Raw genomic sequence first — 12,160 nt, 5'->3', positions numbered from 1 at the left:
GGCATGATGTATTAATTGCCTCGGTAGCGCCATGGGCCAAAGGGTTTGCCCAAGAGTCTAGGTGGGCAAGGCTTTGTCTAGGTATTCTGAAAGTACTCCACCATGCGCCAGTTGAAAATCCCTTCATTGTGAAGTTAAGCAACTATGCGCGTTCATAGTACCTGGGGAATCGCGTTCTGCTGTGTTCTCAGCTCCACTCAGGCTGGGTGAGGTTAAATTGAGGAGGCGGGTAGCTTGTTGCCGAATGGCGGGTAAAACCCTCGTCACGAGGCTAAATCCCTCCCCTGTAGGTACTTTCGTTTACATGCAGTTTGTACCTTGTAGCTACAAAACCATTACTTTCAGGTTGGACCAATGGTAAGCAAGAAGGAGCAAATTCAAATCCCAATTGACTTTGAAACGGATATTTTTTATGTCCATTCATAAGAAATTTGCTAATGTTCAGATAGGGAGGTAGGACTTTATTGTTAAAACTCCTACAATTGTGTAAATAAATATGTATCTTTAAAAAAAAAAATAAAAATAAGAAATTTGTCCTCACAGACGGTATAGGTACTTTATTTTCTTCCAGGTATTTCTAAGTCATCATTCGGAACGCGTCACAAGTCTCTGCCTTCCAAACAACGTCGTCTTGAAGCCAGATGTCGCCGAACTTACTCCGACCGGGGTTCGATTCCAGGACGGTAGCTATGAACAAGTTGATATCATTCTGTGCTGCACAGGTAGGCCCAAACATTACCTATCTTTACTGATGGCAATTTGTAATGGAAAAATAAGTTGAATCAGCCCTAAAGGGAATTTAGCTAAAAATTGCTTCGCAGATTGCCAGGAGCTGTTAAGACCTCGGAACTCCAGTGTAGTGTAAATCCTGATACCTGTTTCTCCCCTTCAACGATTGATCGCACGTTCTAGTTAGAAAGCAGGAAAATAGCCTCTAATATATGCGTGCTCTTAAGGTGTGTCACACATAGTCGACTGGCCGTCGATCGATGTCGACTGAACCGTCCACACTGCCTCGACAACATAGATTCACCTCGTCGATCGACGGCCGGTCGACTGTGTTTGGACACACCTTGACCGTTGATGTTTCTTTGAAGAGCCCCTATTGGCCACATCCATGCTGGTTAACCGTGTTTAGGTATTTTCTGTTTCAGGTTACAGCAACCACTATCCTTTCCTTCACGAATCCTGTGGGATAAAAGTGGTCAACAAGAACGTCCAGCCCCTCTACAAACATACGATCAACATTGAACATCCTACTATGTTCATCCTTGGCGTCCCTAGACATACACTACTCTTCAACTTATTTGATTTACAGGTAAGTTTCACCATCGAAGAATTCATTGGTGTGTCCAAACATAGTCGACCGGCAGTTGATCGGTGTCGATCGACCATCGATTCAGAATAAATTCACATCGATCGACGGCCGCCGACTATGTGTGGACACACCTTGTGGACCATGCAAAATTCAGTATGTTCTGAGTGTTATATTGAAAAATAATAAATAGAAACTTAATATTATTTCAAATTGAAGTTTTCTCACTTGAGTGGCATAGATTACTTTATTTCTGGATGTACAACCCGGTGATTACCTCCATTGGACTCGAAACTTGCAGCAGTGTCGTTTGCAACTTTTTAGGGGTTACCAACCTTAGTTGTTATGAATATTTGTTTTAGTATTTAACATTTAAGTTAAGATCTCCATTGTATATGTTGTAAATATTTTGTTCAGTAATAAATAAAAATAATTTTAAAACCATGACCTATAAAAAGTGTTTCTCCTTCTATTTTCAGTAGGATGCATACATCTTAGACATTAGTCATTCAATAAGGGTTCAATTATCAGCCGTTTTTCAGTTTGCTTGTATTCTGGGTTACACTCACCTGAGTGTGTGTGAGAGAGAGAGAGAGAAAGAGAGAGAGAAGACAGAAGAGTCAGGAGTAATCAGCAGAAGGCTTAGAAGCCCGGCCCTGCGACCGAGTGACAATGAGCACTGATCCACGTTTTATATTCATACTTACTCCATTCCCATAGTGCTTGTATTCTGGGATACACCCATACGCAAAAAGCCCACTCTGAGGCTTAGGTGTAAGGGCAAATAGCCCCAAAAGATGCGTTGAGCTTGCAAGAATCTACTTCATTTCCATGATACGATTCTGGGATACACCCATACACAAAAAGTCCACTTTGAGGCTTAGGTGTAGGGGCAAATAGACCCAAAAGATGGGATAAGCTTACAAGAATTCACTCCGTTTCCGTGATACAAATTTCCAACCTTAAAACGAACTGTAGCTAGATATCAGGTCATTAAAGAAAATACTTGTAGTCAATCACACAATGCACGTCATTTTTTATGCAGTCTGTAGATTAGCTGTACTCACTCGTACCTAATATTTCTGTTAAGATGTTAAGTTGTGTTCAGACAGTCGACGCTGTCGATTGACGTAAACTGAAACCGTACACTGCCTCCACAACATAGACTCACCTCTTCACCTCGTTGATAGACCATCGATCCATGGCGCGGCGTCGCCTATGTGTGGACACAACTTTAGGGTACGTCCACACTATATCAATCGACATCGATGGGAAATCTCTAAGAAGTATATTTGGGTACAACCAAAGGCCTTTGGTGAGTGGGTGATATCGATGGCGATTGACCATAGTGTAGTTTTTTAAAGGAGCAATAAGACTAGGACGTCTCTAGTAGTATCGCGACTAGAGCCTCTACGGTAAGTACTAATTGCCTCGGTAGCGCCATGGGCCAAAGGGTTTGCCCAAGAGTCTAGGTGGGCAAGACTTTGTCTAGGTATTCTGAAAGTGCTCCACCATGCGCCAGTTGAAAATCCCTTCATTGTGAAGTTAAGCAACTATATGCGCGTTCATAGTACCTGGGGAATCGCGTTCTGCTGGGTTCTCAGCTCCACTCAGGCTGGGTGAGGTTAAATTGAGGAGGCGGGTAGCTTGTTGCCGAATGGCGGGTAAAACCTCCGTCACGAGACTCACGAGACTAAATCCCTGCCCTGTAGGTACTTTCGTTTACATGCAGTTTGTACCTTGTAACTACAAAACCAGGTTTCAGGTTAAGCAAGAAGGAGCAAATTCAAATCCCAATTCACTTTGAAACGGATATTTTTTATGTTTATTCATAAGAAATTTACTAATGTTCAAATAGGGAGGTAGGACTTTATTGTTAAAACTCCTTCAATTGTGTAAATAAATGTCTTAAAAAATAAATGAAAATAAGAAATTTGTCCTCACAGACGGTAGGTACTTTATAGGGTGCCCTCTCACATTATACTGGGCCAGCCACTCACTATCAGGTAGACCTGACAGGTACGACTGAAAAGGTCCGCATGTCAGGTCTACCTGATAGTGATACTAGTGAGTGGCCTTAGGGTGCCCCCTCACACTGGACTCACCTGCAGTGCACCACGGAGAGTTGAGAGGTGGGCGTAGAGTTTCTGACTAGATGACAAAAGTTGACCAGGACATCAGGACCTCCGGGGATGCTGAAATCCTGCCAGTCGTGCAGATGAAAGTGCTTCACCTCTAGAACTTCACTATCCTGGAAATTAACAACAGGAAATTTCACGTCACAAATCTTTGAACTTTTTCATTTAGAACGACAGGAAAAGATTGAATTTTCTACCGTTTTAAGTTACTTTTTCGGAGTTTTGACCTCAGATTTGGATTTTTCACAACCTTCTACGCAGGAATCGACCTTTTATTTATAATTTTTACCCAAATGCAACTGCTCCCCGCTCCATTGGTTTCTCTTTCCCATTCCAACTTACCCTGGTTATCCTCAGGTGGGTACAAGTATGATGGGAGCCCACCTCCTGCTCTGTGCATCCCACTCGGATATTGTTGAACACAAAATACTCATTGACGCGGTCCGGAAAGTATTTCTCGCATTTGACTCGTCCCTTCTCCACGAACGAACAGAGCATGACGATTTTAACCACCTGGTGCTGCAAGACCATGGTCCAGAAATCGGCCACGGTGTCAGCTTTGGGCCCCTGGGCTGCGATGTACTCGGCCTCGTTTGAGAACCCCTGGCGAGAGAAGAAGAATGAAATTAGACGGCTGACCACTTGTTTTTTTTTATGTTGAATTCAGAAAATGTGAAATTCTCCTAAAAGGAAAAAACACGTATGTATAGGTAAGTTCTTTCAAGGAAGCTAGGGACAGACCGCTTCCGTTCTTCAAAAAGAGTAACACAGGATTTCACGGGATAACATGAGAAAGCTTTGAGTACCAAAAGAACTTCTTTAGTCCTTTTTCTAATATCCCACTAGCAGATATCCGGAGCGAAGAGACGGATTTCGGCTAATATCCTATCGGTAAGAAAGTACTTTTGGTGATGTTAGAAGCAGTTATTCATCTTTCTTCACGTGGCTGAGATAAAAGGCTGACCATGGTCCAGAAATCGGCCACGGTGTCAGCTTTGGGCCCCTGGGCCGCGATGTACTCGGCCTCGTTTGAGAACCCCTGGCGAGAGAAGAAGAATGAAATTAGATGGCTGACCACTTGTTTTTTTTATGTTGGATTCGGAAAATGTGAAATTCTCCTAAAAGGAAAAAACACGTATGTACAAGTTCTTTCAAGGAAGCTAGGGAAAGACCGCTTCCGTTCTTCAAAAAGGGTAGCACAGGATTTCACGGGATAACATGAGAAAGCTTTGAGTACCAAAAGAACTTCTTTAGTCCTATTTCTAATATCCCACTAGCAGATATCCGGAGCGAAGAGACGGATTTCGGCTAGTATCCTATAGGTAAGAAAGTCCGTGTGGTGATGCTAGAAGCAGTTATTCATCTTTCTTCACGCGGCTGAGATAAAAGGCTGAAAAAATTCGACTTAGTCAGGAATTAAAATCCGAACCTCCAGCTTTCAGGCCTAGATACACTCTGAGGAGGTTACTTGCCTACAAAAATTACATAATGTTGTACCTACCCCATTATTAATTGAATTTTGTCATGGTGTGTAACTGAAACCAGAGTCAATGTGGGACTTTATGAATCATGTGAATTTCATGGATCACATTATATTATTCAGTATTAAGTAAGGATTTAGTACCTGATGATTTCACTTGAAATGAATGCAAGGAGCTCATTTCCGTTTCAAGATGAACTTGGTTTTGATCAGGGGTGTGGGGGGTATTGACTGAGAAAGGTTTTTATTTATAGCAAAGCTATAATACTTTTGAGTCGTTTTTTCGTAATCAAAAATGGGATTTTTCAATTGTTTACAATGAGCCTATTTTATACTAAAGACCAGGAATTAAAATCCGAACCTCCAGCTTTCAGGCCTAGATACACTCTGAGGAGGTTACTTGCCTACAAAAATTACATAATGTTGTACCCATTGTGAATTGAAGTACGCCATGGTGTGTAATTGAAACCAGAGTCAATGTGGGACTTCATGAATCATGGATCACATTATTCAGTATTAAGTAAGGATTTAGTACCTGGTGATTTCACTTGAAATGAATGCAAGGAGCTCATTTCCGTTTCAAGATGAACTTGGTTTTGATCAGGGGTGTGGGGGGGTATTGACTGAGAAAGGTGTTTATAGCAAAGCTATAATACTTTTGAGTCGTATTGTTTACAATGAGCATATTTTATACTAAAGACAAAAAAAATATGACCTACACGTTTCTTTCATAATTTTATGACAAAGTACCTACACCTAAAGAAGATCAGTATTGAAGTATTCACGGATGACAAGAAATTTCAATAAAGAAGATTTTATGAAATGTGATTCTTTTGATTTTCATGCTATGTATATAAGGAATCAGCTTGAGCATGACAGTCTTATTTTCTTAGAAATTAATAAAATTAAGTAAAAGGACTTTATCTATCTCTTTGGGTTAATTCCACTTCCCAGTTGATGAGTAGGTATTAGTCTCCCTATTACAAAGAATATGGTACCAGTATGGTAGACATGAAGTACCCAGGTAGCAATCGCGATTCTTTGAGTCGAATATTTGAAAAGAATCGAGTCGTGGTATTCGAATATTCAAAAAGAGTCGAATATCCCATCCCTAACTTTCTGGTAAAAGACCCTATAGTTCATCCAGATCAATGTGACAGCAATGAGTCATCAACCCAAAATTAAGGAACCAAGATTGCAGGAAATCCTTACATTGTTGCAATTCAGGTAAAGGTCTATTTTTGATAAACTCTCTCTTCTAAAATTCAGAGGTAGCTCTAAGTTCAGAGGTTTGATTCCAGAGCAGGCAAGGTGGATATCGCCCAGCCTGACTTTGTTTCACTGTCGGAGGAAGCACTGTGCAATATACCTTCCCCTTTTAAAGATTCTCTACCATTGCACATGTGACATGTTTGGCAACAATGTCTGTTTTTTGCTGTCACACTGATCTGGACACACTGTAGTCTCCCTATTACAAAGAATATGGTACCAGTATGGTAGACATGAAGTACCCAGGTACCTAGGTACGCCAGGGATTTTAATCTTATCAAGCGGTATTGGATTACCTAGTATTAATTTTAATAGAACGGTTCCCTCTGCTCTATTTACGGGTATGAACTCATAAGTCATCACTCGTAGTATTAATAGATCTATTAACGCTTGATATTATTGAAATGGGAACTGTAGAGGGAACTGTTTCATTGGTTCTTTATGTTGGAGTAAAAAAATGGTGTGTTGGAGTAAAAAAACTGGTGTGAACATCACACGACTTTCATTGTCTCATCGGATTTTTTGCAATATCTAGAACTGTGCCAGAAAAAGTTAAAAAGAATCTGATATGAACATCACACGACATTTATTGTTCTACATAAGTTGTACATTTATGTAGTTGTAGGTATTGGATTTTTTGCAATCTCGAATTGTGTCAGAAAAAGTGGTCGAAATACCGCCAACTGCCAAAATGCGGTCAATATGACAATTGAATTCCGAAGAATAATTATTTATCATCATACTGTAGGCAAATAGGCTTACCTATCTAGCTTGGAATTTAATTTATTATGACAAAGCATAGTGAAGATCGTTGGAAATAAGGAATTGAGAAATAAACACATCATCTTTGTTCTTATCTCATCAAATTATTCATCTTCGAGATAATTTTGATGATTAAGATTTCGGAAAAAAAAAAAAAAAAATGGGACAAAGATTCCTATCGATTGAGAAAGATATTTTTATGGGATGCCTCATTTTTCGAGAAATATTTTTATGAGATGGCTCACTTTTGTACTTTTTCTTAGGAAAAACGATTGACATAAATCTCAGGATTAGGAAGATACGTTTTACCCATCTATGGGTATCCGCCTTAGTTCCTCTAATGCTGACGAGTTTTGATAAATTTCTAATGACTCACAAGAAGTAGTCAGGCAGGAGTTGCGTAAATGTGAGTAAAGACTCTAAAGAGTGAACACTGAACAAACTGAACATTATCTTGGGGAAGTTTTCCCTAAGGGCCTGTTAATCTATTTAACGGACTGTTAGAGATCCGCGATTAATGTTAATCAGCTGGATACTCGTATATTGCTAGTTGCCTTTATTCGCTTCCTTCTAAGAACTCACTATGGACTATAGAGTGGGTACCTAGTACTAGTCGTCTCCGTGGCCTAGTGGGTAGCAGCTAGGCTTGTTCCTCTAATGCTGACGAGTTTTGATAAATTTCTAATGACTCACAAGAAGTAGTCAGGCAGGAGTTGCGTAAATGTGAGTAAAGACTGAAAGACTCTGAAGAGTGAACACTGAACAAACTGAACATTATCTTGGGGAAGTTTTCCCTAAGGGCCTGTTAATCTATTTAACGGACTGTTAGAGATCCGCGATGTTAATCAGCTGATACTCGTATATTGCTGGTTGTCTTTATTTGCTTCCTTCTAAGAACTCACTATGGTAGCTAATACTAGTCACCTCCTTGGCATAAGTAGTGGGTATCACCAAGGCTTGCACGCCGGAAGCCCCGGGTTCGATTCCCGGCGAGGTCGAAGTGTTTTAGGCTCTGTGCTTGGAGTTCAGGATGCACTTAGCCTCGTGATAACAATCGAGTAGCATTTTAGTGGCGGCATTACCATCAGCGTAAAAAGATTATTGAAATATGGTAATTGATTGGAAAGGAGGCACTTAGTAATACTGTGATATCTACAAAAGTTGTGAAAAGGCCCCAAATGTTTCATGTTTCATGATTGTTTCATGGTATCTAGGTAGGTATAAGGTACATAGGTACATACATAGGTACCCACTTGTTTTTCTCCAATTTCAATTGGAATATTCCATAAAGATACCCTCTATTAAAGCTATTAAAAAAAAAATAAAAAAGTACAAAGGCACGCTTGACCGCTGGAGGTCCCGGGTTCGATTCCCGGCGAGGTCGAAGTGTTTTAGGCTCTGTGCTTGGAGTTCAGGGTGCACTCAGCCTCGTAATTACAATATTGGGTAGCTTCTTCGATCGAGTAGCGAGTAGTAGCGACATTAACATTGTAAAAAGATTATTGAAATGTGGAAATTGATTGGAAAGGAGGCACTTAGTAATACTGTGATATCTACAAAAGTTGTGAAAAGGCCCCAAATGTTTCATGTTTCATGGTATCTTGGTAGGTACATAGGTATAGGTACCTACTTGTTTTTCTTCAATTTCAATTGGAATATTCCATAAAGATACCCTCTATTAAAGCTATTAAAAAAATAAAAAAGTACAAAGGCAGGGCCTGTGTCGTAGCATGCCCATCCCGTAGTATGCCTCAGACCATTTAGTTTATGCATAGGTGTAAATGGGTTTTTTACTGTGGTAATTTTAGAAGGTTTTTTTTTGTGGTGAGGGGGAAATCTTCAAAAAGACGCCCAGTGGGATTGATATCCGGATACCGGGACATTCAGACCCACTAAAACCCAACCTCTCCCTCATCCCATTAGGGCCCTGGAACCAGATATATTGGACATTACTTCAGGGCTTTAGATCGATTTTAGAAGTGGCGTATAAAGGTATGTCCATACATAGTCGTCCATCGATGTCGACTGAACCGTCCAAACCGCCTCGACAACATACGTGTAGATTACCTAGATTCCATCGATCGATGTCGATCCTCGGCCGATCGACTATGTTTGGACACACCTTAATGCTCCAAAATTTTCGGAGTCTGGCCCACAGTGCAAGTGGAAAATGTGTGCACAGTGACTTTGCCGACAATTTTGGTCTCAGGAATTATATTAAAGTAAGTGCCCTCCTATATTATATTCAAGTAGGTAAGTGACCTTACTTACGCGTGTGCCAATACACCAATACTCTAACTTACGACAGTAAGGATATACAGATGACGACACCTACGAATGCGGAGATATTCAAATCCAAGACCACCTTCTCACCTGTGATCTTCTCGAACATGCATGCGCCCGAGATGATCTGGCCTAAGCTAACTAGAGAGCGGTCCACGTAGCTTGGTTCTGGAAGATTGAGATTTGATTATGGTGACACTGTTTCGGACACGGGAAGTAAGAAGTAAGTATGTAAGTGTCCTATCCGTGGACAATTTTGGTCTCAGGAATTATATTAAAGTAAGTGCCCTCCTATATTATATTCAAGTAGGTAAGTGACCTTACTTACGTGTGCCAATACACCAATACTCTAACTTACGACAGTGGGGATATACAGATGACGACACCTAAGAATCCGGAGATATTCAAATCCAAGCCCACCTTCTCGCCTGTGATCTTCTCGAACATGCATGCACCCGAGATGATTTGGCCTAAGCTAACTAGGGAGCGGTCCACTTAGCTTTGTTCTGGAAGAATGAGATTTGATTATGGTGACACTGTTTCGGACACGGGAAGTAAGAAGTAAGTATGTAAGTGTCATGTCCGTTTCCGCCTCTTCCAACAACTCATGCAAGGGCACATCACTCTGCCGTCCAAAGAGGAAATGCTGGCCGACACCAAACAAGAAGTCCTAGCTCACCTCAACGAAGGCCAAAACCCCGAACCCTCATCCCTTCTGTGTCTCTCAGGTCCGCCTCTTCCAACAACTCATGCAAGGGCACATCACTCTGCCGTCCAAAGAGGAAATGTTGGCCGACACCAAACAAGAAGTCCTAGCGCACCTCAACGAAGGCCAAAACCCGAACACCTTCCACATCATAGGTCACCGATCTGAGAATTTTCTGAACTCCATAATTTCCATGATGCGGGACGAAAGCCCGTTACCACCTGTCCTGCTGAAGGTGTACTTCGACAGCTATGGGCAACTTACTGAGGACTTCATTGGGTTTAGGAACAACAAGTACCAGATTTTCAACGACCAGGCGTACGTTAGGACTGGTCCTGTGACTTAAAGCTTTTTTTTCTACACTACTGAGGTTGGTTGTCCACGTCTGCCTGCCTTACAAGCGCTAGGCCGCGGGCTCGATTCCCGCCCGGGGCGGATTTGGAGGACTTCATTGGGTTTAGGAACAACAAGTACCAGATTTTCAACGACCAGGCGTACGTTAGGACTGGTCCTGTGACTTAAAGCTTTTTTCTACACTACTGAGGTTGGTTGTCCACGTCTGCCTGCCATACAAGCGCTAGGCCGCGGGCTCGATTCCCGCCCGGGGCGGATTTGGACAACCAATCACAGTAGTTTTTTTTCTATTTATTTATTTAAAAAAGATGTTTGGTAGAGAGAACTGTAACGGTAAGGTCTTGTCGTCCCGAAGAGAGAGGGGAGACAGGATAGGAGAAAGCCAGCCTTTCCGAGAACGAACATTATCCTGGTAGAGAGAACTGTAACGGTAAGGTCTTGTCGTCCCGAAGAGAGAGGGGAGACAGGATAGGAGAAAGCCAGCCTTTCCGAGAACGAAAATTATCCTTCAGGATAAAATCCGCCCCGGGCGGGAATCGAACCCGCGGTCTAGCGCTTACAAGGCAGACGCGCTACCGACCAAGCTGGCTCATCATTCGTATAAGATGTATGTAATCGGTACCTTGATACTTACATAACTTAAGTAGATCAGAATTAAAATGGGTAATAGAAAATTATGTACATAAGTAGATGTATAGAGGAGAAAGCCAGCCTTTCCGAGAACGAACATTATCCTTCAGGATAAAATCCGCCCCGGGCGGGAATCGAACTTGCGGTCTAGCGCTTACAAGGCAGACGCGCTACCAACCAAGCTGGCTCATCATTCGTAAAAGATGTATGTAAAGGGTACCTTGATACTTACTTAACTTAAGTAGATCAGAATTAAAATGGGTAATAGAAAATTATGTACATAAGTAGATGTATAGGTCTATTAAAAACACAATAAAATTAAAAATATTTTAATTTTAATTAATTATACACACATAAATAAATACATACCCTACTTATAAGATAAAATACCTGTAGAAATTTGAAGAATAAGGGTTATTTTTTTCTTTTTAGTTAGGTATACTTAGGAGCACGATAATTCTTTGTTTGTAGATACTTATACCTACTTAATATTATTATACCCTAAGTACTGTGGTAATTTTCAACTTTCTGGTATCCACACCAACTTGAATAAGATCGCAATAGGAGGGAAATTCCATAATACTTCTAAAAAGAATATGCTATCCTAGAAATAGGTAGACAGTACCTAATCAATTCCGATATTAAATAGGTAACTAATAAGTTTATCAGTCTATTAAAACAGAAGTAGGTATCTAATGTGCATTTGCCTAAATTTACTTACTAGGTAGGAGGTACTTACTACCTACATGGGTGATTTGAAATTAAAACTTACAAACAAAAATATAGGCATTTGGCGATTTTCTTCTTCCCTCGAAAATCTTCATCATAAAAAGTTAAGACATTCACGTCTTATTAGGAACTTATGCATAAATTAATGACACACTCTTAAAATTAGTAAGAGTCCAATTTTTATGGACATGTGGAGTTGCAGGCGTATACTTTTCAGACCAAAACCCACAGGTTCCCCATGGAAATTAAGCGCCCCACCAAGTCAAAATAGAGATACTATACGCCACAGAGAAAGTAGCCGTTTTTAAGGATATACCATCAAATTGTGCTGGTATCTCGAGGAAATTTCGAGGATTTCTTAAACGCTACTCATGCATCAGCTCTATGATAATGGTCATCTATGACAGCGATTCCTGAATGTAGCTCATTTTCGAAGATCATTTGAAAAAAAAAATCCTAAAGTTCACTTGAGATAAATTTTATTATTGAAGTTC

General features: G+C 40.7%; 1 protein-coding gene across 1 annotated transcript in view; it reads left to right on the top strand.

Annotated features, from left to right (window-relative positions):
• Positions 1-10,372, top strand: part of LOC103514160 (senecionine N-oxygenase-like) — a 31,873-nt gene extending 21,501 nt beyond the window's left edge. Inside the window, exon 11 of the mRNA XM_026827208.1 lies at positions 9,976-10,372. Within this exon, the coding sequence (XP_026683009.1) occupies positions 9,976-10,299 (324 nt within the window). The 3' untranslated portion in view covers positions 10,300-10,372. The remainder of the gene's footprint in view (positions 1-9,975) is intronic.
• Positions 10,373-12,160: the final 1,788 nt, after the last annotated feature.

This window comes from Diaphorina citri, unplaced genomic scaffold (assembly GCF_000475195.1).
Source record: "Diaphorina citri unplaced genomic scaffold, Diaci psyllid genome assembly version 1.1 scaffold1094, whole genome shotgun sequence".
In the NCBI taxonomy this organism is placed as follows: Eukaryota; Metazoa; Arthropoda; class Insecta; order Hemiptera; family Psyllidae; genus Diaphorina; species Diaphorina citri.
The sequence above is the reverse complement of the archived record's forward strand: the minus strand, read 5'-3'. Positions and strand labels throughout refer to the sequence as shown.